The following is a 17,114-nucleotide window of genomic DNA, read 5'->3' as shown; positions in this document are numbered from 1 at the left end:
TCGGAGCGCGTGTGTGAGCTAGTGGGCGTGTGTGTCGTGGGCTTGTGTGCCTCATGTAAGACAGAAAGCATCCTGATTGGCCTGTTTCGGTAAGTCAACCCCCCCCCCCCCCCCCCCACACACACACACACACTCCCCTCTCAATTGACTCTCACCACCCCACCCGTCAGACACCTCTCTGAAATAACTTTTTGCAGGTTGGGATGTCGGTAGGGTATGTTTAAAAACAGAAAACAAAAAGAGCGATGGATGAGGTGAATATTTGCAATCCGTTGTCTGAAACAAAACTTTGGTTTTATAAATGTATATATAATAAATAAATAAAAAAACATGTTTTAGAGGTTCATTTCCCAGCTACCAACCAATCGGAGTAATCATGCTAAAACATACAATTATATTATACTAGGACTCTGATGAAGATGTAACTTTACATCGAAATGTTAGTCATTGTTATGCACCTTAAATAAATTAATTAATAAGAGGACATTGTGCTGCACCGGCGATTCATTTTTTCTGCCTTGTTTTGTCCTGCCCTGGTTGCACCGGATTGTTGTGGATTGCAGAAGCGCAGAGAACCTTCTTTTTCATTTGAATACAATTATATTAATAACCCCACTATAAAACATAAACCATACAAATAATTGTCTTAATATATCCACTGAAATAATTCAGCATAGACTGTCTTGGACTCTCTTTAACATCAGCAGGGTGAGTTTCCCACAAACAGACAAAACTACTGGAGTATAAGAACACACAAAGACACAAGCTATCGTTATATTTAGAAATATGAAAACTTACATGGTAATAGTTCTGCATGGAATGGAACTTGTTCAGTCTTCATCACGTCACAAAGTGACGTGAGGCTGTCAGGCTGATGAAACTCACACTACTGCCGCTTTGAGATGCTATTGGTCGATTTTCTCTCTTCGGTAGTAATGGGCGTGTCGAAGTCTATGGCGGAAATGGGTCCTGTCCATAGACTATAAATAAAATAAAAGTCGAAAAGTTTCTGCGTTGGCCAATCAGTTGTAACCATTATACGTCATTTCCTTTAGCTAAAAATAATTCCTTTAGACTGAAAGAAGATGGCGGAGACCAGTGCATGAATACCATGTCATAATTTGTCGTTTTCTTTGCGTTCGATTTTTCAGATTACTTAAGGTTATAGATAATAACGTGAACGGTGATGTTACGTATCATAATTGGAAACTTATGTCAAACATGTTTTGCCTTATATATGAATTTTATGTTGTTTGTTGTTTATGATTCTTATAGATTTGATCATCTTTGACTGCCACTTGGAAAAGCAAGCACTTTCACTGCTTCAACTGCTCGAAAACAATATTAAACAAGTCTGATTTTATACAAAAAAAAAAAAAAATCTCAAGAAACCTATACAACGGGCACACTTGAATATTGAACCTGACCTTTAAAGTCTGTTTATTGACCCAAAAAATGCAGTTGTGTGGACTTGCATATCGCTATCAAGAATGGAGCACTGGTGTGCATAACTATGATGACCACATCATACTCAGATTGAAATTGTGTCTTCTGCTTTGAATTTTTTTGCAGGCATTGTGGATTGCTTTATTTATTGCAGGTTGTCCAAACTCTGTCCTGAAGGGTCGTCCTGCAGTTTAGCTCCAACTTGTCTTAACACACCTGCGGGGAAGTGCTTTTGGAGAAAAACATTTATTTCATAATGTGATTTCCACCCCACATTCAATTCTTTTACTTCAATGAAAGGTTAGAATTTTGCCATTTTTTTTGAATGAAAGATCAAAAGGATAAACGATGCAGATTTATTTTTTACAGCCAGTTTTGATCATATTTATCAGGGGTGCCATTAATTGTGGAGGGCACTGTATCTGTGGGTCATGATGCAGTTCAGACTGATTCTGTCCTTCAGCTCGACTCTGAACAGAGTCTCTTCATCTTCAGGAACATCAACTGAGACTGAACATTATTTAGAGGAAATCATCTGTTATTTGAGGTTAAAATGATCAGTTAAAGCGTAAATTTACCACTGGACGTGATGTGAATAATAAAACACAAAAGAACATGACTTTCTCCATTGTGTCTGTTGCTTGTAAAGCTGTTGATCAAACTACAGGTTTCAGTCACTGAAACCACGTTTCCATTTCCTTTCCTACCATAAAGATTACACGTTCTGCATCATTTAAAGTGCTGTGTTTGTTACAGTTGTGGTTTATTAAGCTTCTGTTTCACTGTATGTGCAATGCCATCATTATACATATCAAAAATAGATTTTTTTATAGCATTGGATGTGGCCTACATCATCATGAAAACTGCATGAATGTCTGAATCTAACATCTTACCACACCTGTCAGTGACGGGAGCAAACTTATATATGTTTTTTACTGGCCATGAAACAGCATGTGCATCACTTCATTAAAAAACAGGCATAACAAGTATCTATTCTTATTGCAATTATTATTCTTAATATTTAAATGTATTGTTATTTAATCAAATAATAATAATTAAATTTAACAAAAATTAAACAAATCAATGAAGAAATATCTCTATAATACTATTTAACTGTAAACCCATTTATAAGGCAAATATTTTTCCAGCAAGAGTTGCATTATCACTAATTTACATCTTCTGCATTTTCTTTTAAGAAAAAAAAAATTGCACAAAACACTTAAATATATAAATATTTAATATAAATATATACAGTACAACATTTTTCACACTATAAAGTGGCAGTGTAACTTGGTATGGGTCAAATTTAGCATAAAAACATGAAATTTGATACAAAAGCATGTAGTTTATATAGGAATGCTCTAAGAACAGTCATGTGAATGCACTTTTGGTCATAAAGGTTTTTTAGTTTTGGTAATGTTCTGGTGATATGAGGGCTAGAATGATCATTTATGTGTTGTAATGCTGTGTGTGTATAAAGACATCGTCGTTGACTTGTTCCAGTGGAGAACAGCAGGACTGGCACTAGAAGCTGGTGTGTGTGAATGTGCCGTTATCTCAGTTCCTCACGGTGGGAGAAGACGGAGAAGCAAAGACGCCAGCAGAACCAGGAGTGTGTGAGGGAGATTCCTGTCAGCAACATTCGGCTCTGGAGAACACAAACTCGCATCAAGTCCTGCTCATTCAACACTAACACTGACTGTGTTTACATGTGCACCAATAATGCAGATCATCTCCAGTAATCAGAGTGAGGATTTAAAGTCGCCCTGTGGTGAAGATCCAGCGTTTAATGTTGTTTATGTGTCTATGTGGTGTTTTTAATCTGCTTTAAGACAGAGCATGTGTAAATTCATAAGTCGACACCATTGCTGAGTATTTCCTCCTTAAAACTGCAGTGAACCAAAGACAGTCTCAAACACACGCTTTGAAATCGCTGGTGTTTCTGACGTCACAAACTACCTTGTAACCAATCAGATCAACGTGTGATCGTCAACCAGTGGATCTCTGAGCTGAGTGAGTGAGTGGAGGCGGGGCTCGTTTGCATATTCATAGAACCGCGTATACTAAATGAGGCAAGGGTGTCGAGTTACATTTCAAGATATTTTAAGGCATGAAGACATTTCATTCAGGTAAAAAACGTTTAAATATGTCATTTTGGTGATCAAAGATGAGTTTTAATGGATAAAGTTACAGGAGGACTTTAATGTCATGTTTACATGAGCGCCTCAAACCTCTTCTGATTATTCGCTAAGAGTTGTGGTTATTTTTAACACCATAATTCACAGCTCAGATGATGAACTCATACAGTGAGAGTGTTACTTTGCACTGTATACTTTGATTTGTTCGCAGTTCTTTAATATCCGCAGTCATTTATGGAGATGCACCATATCTCTGAGCAACACTGTCAACATCAACTTTATAAATAAATTCAGCATGTTTTACTACGATTATGGTTGCTTCAATTATGAGCCATACTGCATTAATTTGAACAAAGTATGGTGTAAACACGAGGTAAACTTTAATAGCGATATTGCGTGCATCTCATTATAATCGCATTATGAGGGTGCATGTAAACAACACAGTCATCGTCACTTAGATTATAAAGAAGAGTTTTAAATGAAGCCAGAATTATTTTTTAAAAGGAATATAAAATGATGGTGTTTCACTGAAGAATCAAGCCTCTTTATGTTCACTTACTGTCCCTGTCTGATACGGCGTCTGGATCACAGTCTGTGGAAACTGGAGCAGAGAGAGAGTGAGCAATCGCTGGTTTAGTATATATGCTACAGATTTAGACTATAATTTAATATATAGTAACTTAAAGGAATAGTTCACTCAGATATACAGTCAAACCAAAAACTATTCAGACACCAGGGGCCGTATTCACAAAGCATTTTATCTTACCACTAGGAGTACTCCTAAATCGCACTAAAAGATTTTAGCTAGGAGTTTTCTCTTAGAAGTTATTCACAACGCCTTTCAGACCTACTCTTAGTAAAGAAAAATGACAACTCCTAAACTGAGAGTGAGTCTTCGTTGCTATGGGTGACGTCATTACTCGTGCACGAGCTTGACTGAAGTGACCACCTTGATTGGCTGATGATTGTAACGCGGGAATGATTCCAAACCCCTCCCCTACGATGATGAGTGACAGGTGACAGGTCTGAGAATGCGTGCGCTACACAAGTAGTGCGAAGGACGGAAGATGATGAATAACTGAATAAATAGCCTAAATGAATAAAGAGTAAGGCAAAACAAATAGCCTAGTAGCCTAATGAAACATATGGATTGATGCAATATCTTTGCAACATTATTGAATTAATCTGTCACTATATGCCTCTGCCTACGTTTGCAAAGAGAAGAACATTTTAATTTGATTCACAATGAAACGTTACAGTTAGTTTACATGCAATGAGTAGCCTAGTTTTGGTTGTTGGTGGTGGCGTTATTGCATCCCTAGTTATGCCTACAATGCAGAATTGTTCCTCGCGATTGGAAGCTCCTGTAGCGCCGCATACGCATTTCAAAACATCGCAACGTGAAATGCCACAAAAAACGGTTTGTGAATAGCTCTTAGTGAGTTAGGAGTCCTCTCGACTTCTTTTAAGCTGTCCCAGGCTTAGGTGCTACTTTTAGGGCTAAAATGCTTCGTGAATTACTCTTAGTAAAAAAAAATAGGAGTCCTAAAGTTACGAGTGATTATTTTTAGGAGTTGCTCCTAAATTCACCAGTTAGGAGCTACTTTTAGCCTTAAAATTCTTTGTGAATACGGCCCCAGGTTTGTACATCACCTTCAGATTGTATCTCTGTAGACATAGAAGCATTCTTTGTAATCTCATAGGAGCCTGATGCAGCGGCTTCTTAAATATACTCTCTAATGGCTTGTGATCACTTTCAACCGTGATTTCCTTTCCGTACACATACTGGTGAAATCTCTCACATCCGTAAACTATGGCTAACAACTCCTTTTCAATTTGTGCGTATCTACGCTGACAGCCGTTCAGAGCTCTCGAGCCATAAGCCACTGGCCTTCCTTCTTGCAGAATCACAGCTCCTATTCCTTCTGAACTGGAATCTACCGACAGTGTGACCGGTTTGCTCACATCAAAGAATTTCAAAGTAGGACTTTGAGTAACCAAATATTTCACTCAAATGTATTACATACTTTTATGGCCTCTTCCCCCGCCACGTGCAGAAATGTCGCACACTGCACCGTCTCAGACTTCTCTGCTACTCCGCTAGCTAGCGAGAAAAGTGCGAACCTCTGTATCCAGTTCTTCCAATTTTCCGAGAGATTTCCTTGCAGAATCAATGGCGGTGGTGGCTGTAACTGTGCCATCCTCTTTTCCTGCGTTTATATCAGTTTTATTCTGACACCATGTTCTGTTCTTTAGATAGACAGACGAACACGAGCACCTGCTCCATCACGTAACTTTATTTTAACTGACTTCAGTAACCAAAACAAACACACGTGACTCTGGATGCCATTAACACATCATCATATCAGATGACCACTAGATGTCCTCATAACCTCATATATGTATTAGAGTTCTCAACGGGCCTGAAAATTACAACCCGACCCGACCCGGCCCGTGGCTTTTAAAGCCCGGACCCGATGTAACCCGACACATAAACATGAATTATCTGCCCGAACCCGGCCCGCGGCCCGACGCCGCGTCAGTTTTTTTTTTTCTCTCATACACGTATTATCATGACCAGCAGACGGGAATTCAAATCAACCTTTAATGTTCACGCCTTTTAACAATACAAACAATACAAACAACTGAAACAATAGACTTTAAATATATAAATAGGCTGTAGTAGCGACGGTAAATTCACCTGCGGCAAGTTTACTTTTCACCAACTCCATCTTCTTCTCCAGACTAAAGGCGTGCACGCAGCGGCGTCAGGTCTGCCCCCGCCCCTCTCCATGATGCACGTTACACGCAGCAGCCAGACTTTCTTTACGGTGACCAGCAGCGATGATTAATAATTTTTTTTTTTTTTTTTTTACTGAGCGGAAAAGATTAAGCCCGAGGTCCGACCCGACCCGAATCATGATTATATTTTCGACCCGAACCCGGCCCGAACCCGCGGGTCCCGTCGGGTTTGTCGGGCCGACCCGACCCGTTGAGAACTCTAATATGTATATCATATATAATGTTACAGACATCATCTGAACTGCACTCCAGTATAGAGGACTGAAGGAGACCCGTTTATTTCATCAAACTCAACAACACATTTAACATTGAACACATTTTTATTTATAGCCGAGCTTTATGTGCTATAAAATAGATGGCATTCATATTTTCCTTAGACTCAGCGTATATGTACATATTAATGCTCCTAAATATATAATGTCTAAAGATTTCTAACAAAAGGTCTATGATATTCAAGCATGTGTTTGTTTGTTTTGGCTGTGACAGAACTTGACTCTTGCTTTTCTTATTGATATAAAAAATGTCAGTTGCATAAAACATGCTACTTAAGGTAGGGTATGGGATTTGCAAAACGGCTGGCAGATTTTGAAAATACACAACTCAAATGGTCCTACCTTCTTTCCTCCAACGCTGGCCCTGACTGGATGGGGGGAGGGGGGTATGGTACGACCGTTTGATTGATGCACTTACTGTCCAATGATTCTAGGTGGTCTTGGAAATGATTGGCTGGAGTTTTTCGAGTCCTGCCCGTTCCACAGATGATTAAATTGCTTAATTTTCATTTCAGTGCTTCTAACTCAGTGGCTGTAAGTGGGTTAGGAATAGGATTTCAAGTGATTTTGGAAAAATGGACAAAAAAGAGAATCACATACCCCACCTTTAAACTCTAAGTTTGAATATTGTTTATTTATATTTAGGGTTGCCAACTTTCTGAAATGTAAATAAGGAACAGTGAGCGGGGGCGGGGGGGAGTGACGCTAACATGCCCCCACGGAAGAAAATAACCCCTGAAATGATGACTTCAGGAGAATATTGTGGAAACTAATTGATACATTTAGATAAATATATTTCCATTATAGCATATTATTATACAACTTATTAGGGCTAAATAGAATAGAATAGCAAAGTAGGCCTAATCAATATACAAGACTAAACCACATAACTTAGATGTGAAATATAAAGGCTATCATGATCATTTTGTCAACAATGAACCATGGATTTGTTTAGTTTATAATACGTTTTATTTTTTATTTAAACAAATACAACATAACATTCAAAACTCGTCGGCTTAGACTGCATTTGAAGAAAAATAAACACAACAGTTTTCTGTAGCCTTGTGCGAACTTAGTCAATGTTCTTTCCAGTGCAAAAAAATATATATTTTTTAATTTATTTAGACAACATTTTAAGGAAGTGTAGTGCACATATATTTATATAATTATACTTCCATTATAGTTAACTTTTCTTTCCAGTGCAAAACAATAATACATAAAAAAAAAAAAACTAATAAAGAAAATATAAAATATTGCACTCAAATAGCATAGCCATACATTACATAGCCTACCATATCAGCCTCTGGAGACGTCTGACGGCAAGGAACCTTGACATCGCTCCCTCCTGTGCCCAATATCGGTATATGGTACAATTACTCAAATACTACTAAGGTAGTCATTTTCCCATTCAATTCTATATTTTTGTGCTCTTTTCTTTTTCGCCGGCTGCTCGGAGGTAGTCATTTCTACATTTCCCGCTGTTGTCACTTGTCGTCATCGTTGCTATGATACGTGACTCACAATGATTGAAACGACCAATTAAAAGGGCATTCTCTGATGATGTTCCAAGATATTAAAAACGTTTTTTTTTTTTTTCTTATCATAGCCTACAAATGTCTTCGTTCATAGTCTGACATATATTAGAAGCTATATGTGTCTGTCATGGATTTGCACTGAATTGATTCTCAAAAATACGGAACAAAGTGCATTCCGTATCAGTTCAATACGGAACAAGACTTTTATGTGTCAAATAGGCCTACGGGACGATTCCGTATTATACGGAACGGTTGGCAACCCTTGGATTAATAAATACTGCATTAAAGACAGTGGCAGAAACAGAAGCATTGCTATTTTACTGAATATTAACCACAAATGATCATGATTGTTTGAGCTTTCAACAGAAGTGTGAGATCTGGCCATCATTTGAACAAATCTAAGAAGATACACTCTTATTTTCTGAATACTCCATGATATTACAATAAATATTTGTTTTATATATATATATATATATATATATATATATATATATATATATATATATATATATATACTGTATATATATATATATATATATATACTGTATATATATATATATATATATATATATATATATATATAATGTGTATATATATATAAAGGTTCTTTATTGGCATCAGTGGTTCCATGAAGAGCCATAAAAAAGGTTCTTTATAATGGAAATGTGTTTTTTGATCATTAAAATGTTCTAGAAAAAATGGTTCTTCTAAGATCTGTTACTGAAAGGTTCTTTGCCGAAACAAAAATGACTTATGATTGTACAGACCAATTAACTTTTTGGCTTTGCTTTGATAACTTATATTGCTGAACTAGAACTAGAGTCGTGAGAAAATGAAACACAATGAAGAATAACATCGACTCTCGCCTGTGATCTCCACTTCTTCTGGCGGCTCTGGGACAGAGTTATATTTCTCTGTCAGCTGATCAGAAGATATTTTACACATGTGATCACTTCATCAAACACAAAGAGAAGTTCATTAAGACTAAAGAATATTATAGTTTCAATATTATTATAGCAGCAAACCTCTCCTCAACAACACATGATCTGAGGAATAACTCGTGTCTGGAGCTAAAGGAATTATAGTCAGATAATTATGTTATTAATTTAGTTATGTGAAGTTTATCCAGTGCTTTCTGTTGCATTTCCCACAGGTGTTATTTGTGTGCGGTTCACTACGATCACACTGTTCCCATAACAGCTCAGCAACAGATGCTGATTGTAAAATGATTGCTCATTTCTAATTCTATTAGCCATTCATACAAGTGGGCATAATATTCTAACTTTAATTTTATTCTAACTAAATTCACGGACACACTATGGTTCTGGTATATGAATATTAAACAGTTCACAGGTACAGACATACTGTAAATCAGCCAGTATCAGAGATCTGGTTAAAGATGAGATGAGTTCAGGCAAGGGTTTTGAGTTTTTCAGAGTTTTGTGAACTGCACACAGCAGAATTGGGCAACTTTTAACTTTTACTTCTGTTGCCGCAGATTATGCAATACTCGTGGTGTGGTTTCTGTTAACCAAGCAGTTTTCACTACTTTCTGCTTTTATTTTTAATTACATGGATTTGTTATTAAAGCCAGTACCATTATTACATGAAAGAACGTCAGTAGAAACTCTTTTGGTGTCTAAAGGTTTTAACAGTCTGTGTCTTCAACCATCTGTCATTATTCAGTCGGTATGGAGCTCAGGCAACTTCCTCTTCTGCTCTGTGAGTATTTGTTTTTCTCTGTATGTCAGTGAATTTTACATTATATTTAATATGACAGACACCTTTATCCAACATGAAACTTCACTAAGGCACTGGATTACAAATGTCTTTCCAGAATAAATGGACTGATGTTATTTAGACACAATGCAACCATTTATTTTTTTCTCATGTTGAATTTTTTTGCATCTTTTCAGTGTTTTATTTAATTTATTTACTTTCAGTTTGGTCCTTTGGTTGACAGTAATACATTTATCTGGGCAGTGATGTCAACATTCATTTGCTTATACATTGGTTAAAACAGTGTATATTTATCACAGTTTTATATAATTTTGCAATATATTTATCAACAGTTTTGCAATTTAGGTTTAATTCAATAAGTGTAAGATAAGCCGTTTTATTGCATTAAGTGTTTGCATTTGATGTGAATGGGACACAGAGGCAGTTCATTTTCATTCCTCTGTTTGTGATCAGAAAGTTCCCTAAACAGTTTTCTCTGCATAGCAAAATCTATCAAATAAATTCATCATCTGCACTCAAACAGACGAATTTAGCTCTAGACAAAGTAGACAAGCCTCACGAAAAATAAGATTATTTGAGCTTATAATGGTGTTTCACAAGCATATAGGCTACTGTTATAATATATCTGAAAAAGAAAAGTTTTTCTCTTTGTGTTTTTAGTGCTGATTTCAAACATCCACTCTGGACACACTGAAGGTGATTATATTTGATTTATACATTTCATCAACACTAACTGTTTCAAGCCAGCTGAAAAAATATTAGTGTTACATTTATAGGACTAAATACACCTTATTGTCTATCTAACAACGTTGCCTTTTTTAACATTGTCAGTCTATTATTCACAAATATTGTCTACTGTATATTGCTGGAGTCTTGAGACAGAACAGATGATTTCCGTTTCTGAAGTCTAATGTGTGAATTGTGAACTGTTTTTCACAACCACTGTCGATTTTCATGGCCGCCATTTACAGCCTAACAAAGTTGATGTGTCATTAAAAAGCTGTAAGTCATAATGCAGGCATCTCTGTAACACTTTTTTTACTATAAAAAAGATGATTTAGTCCTCATTGGTTTGGTGACAGCAACACCTACTGGTCAGAAACTATAGTATTTTAGTTTATCTAACATCAACGTTTTTAACAAAAACTGCTGTATAGCAACATGTATGGAGAACAACACTAAAGTCTAACCTGATTCAGCAAGTATATTTTGCAATCAAGAAACCATGTTTATATATTATTTTCACTTTGTTGTTATTGATTTACAGAAAGACCAAAACCCAAAGTGACCATTAAACCTGATCATCGTGTATTCAGAGGAGACTCAGTCACTCTCAGATGTGACATATATGATGAAGGAGTCACTAGCTGGAGGTACAACTGGTATAAAGACGGCTCAACCAGTGTTTTCAGTGAACGACAGGAACACACATTCAGTTCTGTTACTGAGTCTGACGCCGGTAAATACTCCTGTAATGGGACAGAGACTGAAGGATCACGCAGATCAAACATCAGTGATGAAGTTACACTGACAGTATCAGGTGAGTTTGAACATCTCTTCATAAACAGACACAAGTTTCACATTTTATCAATGAGTGATGTCTCCATTTCAGTTCCCAGAGCAGTTTTGAGTGTTTCTCCTCAGAAGTGGTTGACTGAAGGAGATCCAGTGACTCTGATCTGTGAGGTTAACGGCTCCTCTACAGGCTGGACATTCAGCTGGTTCACTGTAACTGGCCCAGGTCAGTTATAATGTGCTTCATCTGATAACATCTAAATTAAGTAAGGGTTAATGCCCGACGAGGTGTCCATTGTCAGGTATTAATGGACGACGGCAAAGTTTTTATCAAATCTAAAGTTTTTACAAACAGTAACTTGGTTTCGGAGATATTTATAGTCCGCTCAGCTCGTAGAACCCTTCAGTTTTGTTTTGATACGATAAATTGTAAACGGATACTTTGACTGGCTGTTGCTATGGTTACTCACAGCACATTTATTTATTAATTTCGAACGGTAAACAGTCAGTTTCACCAGAACTCCTTTACTAGGTGTCCTCTATCACATTTTAACGGACACCCTGCAGCCAATCAGAATCGAGTATTCACCCACACCACGGTATAACTGGGTTTATTCAAGTCAATATGACTTAATCAACCCTGACTAAGGATTACATCAATAACATTCTACCCCAAACTCTTGCAATTGGCTAATAGTGCCAGAGATCTGGTGCCTTTAAGATGACATCCTAACATTCTGACTTCATCCAGGGATCGGGAATCATTATGAGCTCCTCTCAGACAGCAGCAGAGGAGCTGGAGGAAAGTACACTGTCAGTTCTGCTGATCTAAATCACTCTGGAGTTTATGTGTGCAGAGCAGAGAGAGATAAAACAGCCGTTTACAGCAACACACAACCACTGTGGGTCACTGGTGAGTATTTTTCATTTTTGAAAAAGAGAGTTTTGAAGCTCAAATTTAACACTTCCAAATTCTAGCTGTAATTGTCTTGTCAGGCGTTTCTCCTCCAGTGTCTCTGATCATCCGTCCCAGCAGAACTCAACACTTCACATATGTCTCTCTCGCTCTGAGCTGTGAGGACCAGAGTAACTCTGATGGATGGACAGTGAGAAGATACACAGACAGCGGACGGCTGGAAGATTGTCCATCATTACGCTGGGGATCACAAACAGGATCTACATGTACAATCAGATCCACTGTCCCATCAGACACTGGAGTTTACTGGTGTCAGTCTGAATCTGGAGAGACATATCAGCATGTTAATATCACTGTACACAGTGAGTCTTTATTTCCATATTTGTTCATTTCACTGGTATGTTACAAACAATGCATACGCAGATTGGTGCAGGAAGCATTAGATCAGGGATCTTCAACCTTTTTGAAGTTTTGTCTAAAATAACTAGGCCTATGTGTAAAAATAACTGTGTGTGTGTATTGACGTAATTTATTACGATTACACTGTAAATCTATTATAATAATAAATGTTGTTATACAGTCAATATTAGGGCTTGATACTTTTTAGGCACTGACCAAATTGCCTCAATACCATCGAGTATCAAAAAATGTCTTGTCATTCAGTGAGCCCATAAGCATGCAGTATTGATTGCCTGCACTGCAAAAAATGCTTTCTTAGTTAGTATTTTTGTTTTGTTTCCAGTCCAAATATCTAAAAATTCTTACATCAAGAAGCATTTACTAGAGAAGTAAAATGACATAAGAAATTCTATTTTGTTTTAAGATAAAAAGAAAGTAAGCAAAATTATCTGCCAATGGGGTAAGAAAAATAATCTTGTTTTCCATTTGAATTAAGATTTTTTTCTTACCCCATTGGCAGATCATTTTGCTTGTTTTAAGCAAAAATTACTTAAATTACTTTCTTTTTATCTTAAAACAAAATAGAATTTCTTATGTCATTTTACTTCTCTTGTAAATGCTTCTTGATTTAATTTTTTTAGATATTTGGACTGGAAACAAAACAAAAATACTAAGTAAGAAAAGCATTTTTTGCAGTGTGTGGCCAGAACCATTGTGAGGCATCAAGGAAAAGCACTATTTTATGGCGGTTACGCTCAGAGACGTGGCTCACACCGTGTCCTAGCTACACGCGACACGACACGTGACAATTCTATTTTAGAAACGGTTTCTATTTTTCTGCAACATCGCAGCTGGAACAACAAACACAAAGTGTGGCTCTGATGATCTTGCCTTGCCTTTATTTAATGTTAAAAGCTTGTAATGTGACTTTGAATATCATTTAGTGCTCCAGCTTTGTAGCAATGGAAAATTCACCTCAGATCTTAAAATTAAACAAATGGAAACAGGAACGTTCAAACTGTGAACAAGTGTATTTTTTGACAAAGATTGTTTTACTAAATCAGCCTATGTATTTTTAATATAAATGGTGTAATATTTGTGAATTTGATTATGTAGCCTACTTATCTATTTTCTTGCCAGTGCTGTCAAGATTACTCTCTGGTGCCGTGCACTTGCCGCGAGACGCCGCCCACACACTGCTCTGATTGGCTTTGGGATTTGATTGATTTTGATGCATCTTCAGTCCAGTGTGGACAGACGCTTTTTGTCTAGAATTTGTCGCTGGAATCTTATCGCATCGCGACTGGTTAGGACACCGTGTAAGCGTCCCAACCCCCATTGGTGTAGATGTGGAAAAGATCAAAAGTGTGGCTACATTTCACTAGACTCGATGCCAACAGCGCGAGGTTAAATATTTGCGACAAGAAAACTGCTGCCAAGACAAACAACACAACAAATGAAGCACTTGACAGTGAAAAGATTAAACTGAGAGCACAAAGTTGCTCTGTCTTCGACTACAAGAAGAACTGGAGTGTGTCACAAACTCTGCGTATAGGCTACTTGCCTCACAGACATGAGACATAGGCATATAGAAAGCTTGAAATGGCTACTTTTAAATTAACCAATCTGAATCGAAAACAAATACTCTCTGATTATGTAATCCAAATGAAAGGTGCATTTCTCTCTATAGGCATGCACACGTTCACTATACTGTGGAGATGACGAGTCAGCAACGTCAACTTCATCTTTGCAGCCACCACTAACATTATTATTATTATTAAACAATTAAAATGTCTCTTTGCTATTTTTTCCTGACACATTCAAGGCTACTTTTGCCAGTGCTTTGCGGCAAGCTTTCTGCGTGCACTTGAGCGCAAAGCATATACTCCACCCCCAGTGGTCTATATGAGTCTTTGAGTCTGTAAAATATCAACAAACTGAAAAAATAAACCAAAGTTTTTTAGATTTCATAAAATTGAAATTTTTAGTCTAAATCAAATTTAGAGATGTTAAAATGGTGCTGATGTGATCATATTTCTAGGATTTAGTAAGGGAGCTCCTAGAGCCTGTGTGACATCTATCCAACAAAGCATTATCATAATCTAGTATTGAGATCATGAACGAATTATTTCATTTTTCACCATTAGACAGTATATGTCATAGTTTGGCAACATTTCTAGGTGAAAAAAAGACTGTTAACACTGACAATGGGATTATCAAAAGAAAGATTGCTATCAAACATAACACCCAAGTGCTTAACTTTAGAAGACAATGTAACCGTTTGGAAATACAGTTGAGTGTTGTCAGCAAAACAGTGAAAGCTTCCCAACGCAATCAGCTCTTCTGACTATTTGCAAACATTGCATGTCTCCTGTGTTTCTGTAGTTGGTGTGATTCTGGAGAGTCCTGTTCATCCTGTGACTGAGGGAGATAATCTGACTCTACGCTGTTTTTATCCGTATATAAGCCCACCAAAACTCAGAGCTGATTTCTATAAAGATGGATCACTCATCCAGAGTCAAACTACAGAGATGATCATCCCTACGGTCTCAAAGTCACATGAGGGTTTCTACTCCTGCAAACACCCAAAGACAGGAGAGTCTCCCAAGAGCTGGATCTCAGTCAGAGGTGAGAGTCAATGAAACTGTGAGCTGATGTATTTCTTCATATGCCCTCGTTCAGATATAGTGCATGATAAAGTGCTTGTGTGTCTCTTTTTCAGGGTTTCATTCTTAAGGGTCTCATTCAGACTCTCAGATCTCTGTCCTCCACATACTCAGTTCTGCACTGGCAGCTTGTCCATATCTGATATTGACAGTCGTACTGATTTACAAATGCTGCAAAATGAGAGGAAAAACACCTGAGTGATTTATTAGAAATCATAATCAACATTAGGCTACCCATATATAATTGGCCAATTGTGACAGCTGTCTTTTGCTTGCTATCTGGAGGTATTGTGACAATACAAATCAATTCATTTGAATCTGTCCTTTAGCATACCTTTGTTGAGAAACCAATACAGTGAAAGATGAACAAACCTAGCTTAAGTAAAATATTTTGTGTGTATTTAACAGTTATATCTGTTGAAGAAGAAGAAACTTCTATTTGATTTTAAACCAAGAAAACTTCCATGCTTCCTGGAATCACTCAATATCTCATTCACAGTCTTGGGCAGAGCGTGCTTACTGTAAAAAATAATAATAAAAAAAACACACTAAAACTGTGTTTTAGTGACAACATCATGTTTAACTTTTCATGTTTCTTCTTTAAAGGGGTGGTAATGCCCTTTTCACAAGATGTAAAATAAGTCTCTGATGTCCCCAGAGTGTGTGTGAAGTTTTAGCTCAAAATACCATGAAAATGACTTCACATGTGGTGTTTTTTTGGTTCTGACTGGTGTGTGAAAATGTTGCCTACTAGTGGTTTCTGAATGTAAATATGAATTTAATGTGTAATATGAGTAATGGCAATATTGATGCTTAGCAAGAACCAACCTCTAATTAAATTTTGAATGTGTTATGTGTTAAGCCTCGTTCTACATTAAAAATGAATAAAACAAAATCTGACCACTGGTGTATGTTTCTTTTCACACTGCATGAGGTTTATTTTGCATCAAGGCACCATCAACTAGAAATTTGCCGGGTTACACAGTGGAATCAATGTATATGTAATAAGTGATTATAATCAAGGCATTAATCAATGTTTTTTCCTTCTAAATATCAAATAAGTTGAATGACTTCTCTGGAGATTTTACTTTGTTATAGAAGTTACCAGTGTGATTACTGAAATGTTCTTTTCATGTATTCTTTAATGTCAGTATTTGATATCTGAATGCAGTAATAGTGCTTGCTCATTGAGCCCGGCTTCCAGGAATGAAATAGGGACTTGTTTTATGTTTTGGTCTTCAAAGTGTTAAGACATATAGGGGTCATTGAAGCCAATAGTTTAAGGGCCCATTTCTCAGTTAAAGCCTTACTTTCCCAACCCCAGGCTCATTGGAAATACGTTACTCTGCCTACATTATGATCAGTCATGTTAAAGCATAGAGTAAATTTACCGAATAAACAAAACACAAAAGAACATGACGTCCTCCATTGTGTCTGTCGCTCGTAATGCTGTTGATCAAACTACAGGTCTCAGATCAGTGCAGAGACACTGAAACACACGCTTCCTCTCATAACTAAAGCTTACACACGGTCGACATCATTTACAGTGCTGTGTTTGTTACAGCTGTGGTTTATTACACTTCAGTTGTATGTACATTGTGCAATGCTATAATTATACATAATATATATAAAAAAAATATATATATTTTTTTTATTATTGGATGTGGTCTATATGATCATGAATG

General features: G+C 36.9%; 2 protein-coding genes and 1 long non-coding RNA gene across 3 annotated transcripts in view; 1 reads left to right on the top strand and 2 right to left on the bottom strand.

The window, feature by feature from the left end:
• LOC308697126 (uncharacterized protein) overlaps positions 1-17,114 on the bottom strand; it is an 874,503-nt gene that overhangs the window by 515,832 nt on the left and 341,557 nt on the right. The window lies entirely within an intron of this gene.
• LOC308697192 lies at positions 2,731-5,872 on the bottom strand. The gene is made up of 3 exons (XR_014030904.1): positions 5,612-5,872; positions 4,144-4,185; positions 2,731-3,094 (listed from the first exon to the last, which is right to left on the bottom strand). It is a non-coding gene; the product is annotated as an uncharacterized lncRNA (long non-coding RNA).
• Positions 9,682-16,305, top strand: LOC308697148 (Fc receptor-like protein 5). Its single transcript, XM_081376278.1, has 8 exons — positions 9,682-9,915; positions 10,594-10,629; positions 11,201-11,473; positions 11,546-11,674; positions 12,200-12,361; positions 12,445-12,726; positions 15,149-15,391; positions 15,486-16,305. The coding sequence occupies exons 1-8, from the start codon at positions 9,885-9,887 to the stop codon at positions 15,497-15,499; spliced, it is 1,170 nt and encodes a 389-aa protein (XP_081232404.1). The 5' UTR covers positions 9,682-9,884; the 3' UTR covers positions 15,500-16,305.

This window comes from Scardinius erythrophthalmus, assembly GCF_964197995.2.
Source record: "Scardinius erythrophthalmus genome assembly, chromosome: 10".
NCBI classification, from domain to species: Eukaryota; Metazoa; Chordata; class Actinopteri; order Cypriniformes; family Leuciscidae; genus Scardinius; species Scardinius erythrophthalmus.
Note: the sequence above shows the minus strand (reverse complement) of the source record. Positions and strands in the feature narration are given on the sequence as shown.

Excerpts from the sequence above, each read along its gene's own strand:
- LOC308697148 (XM_081376278.1), top strand. The coding sequence starts at position 9,885 with ATGGAGCTCAGGCAACTTCCTCTTCTGCTCT. Across the intron at positions 11,675-12,199 it reads GTTCACTGTAACTGGCCCAG|GGATCGGGAATCATTATGAG; the intron begins GTCAGTTATAAT and ends GACTTCATCCAG. Across the intron at positions 12,362-12,444 it reads ACAACCACTGTGGGTCACTG|GCGTTTCTCCTCCAGTGTCT; the intron begins GTGAGTATTTTT and ends TTGTCTTGTCAG.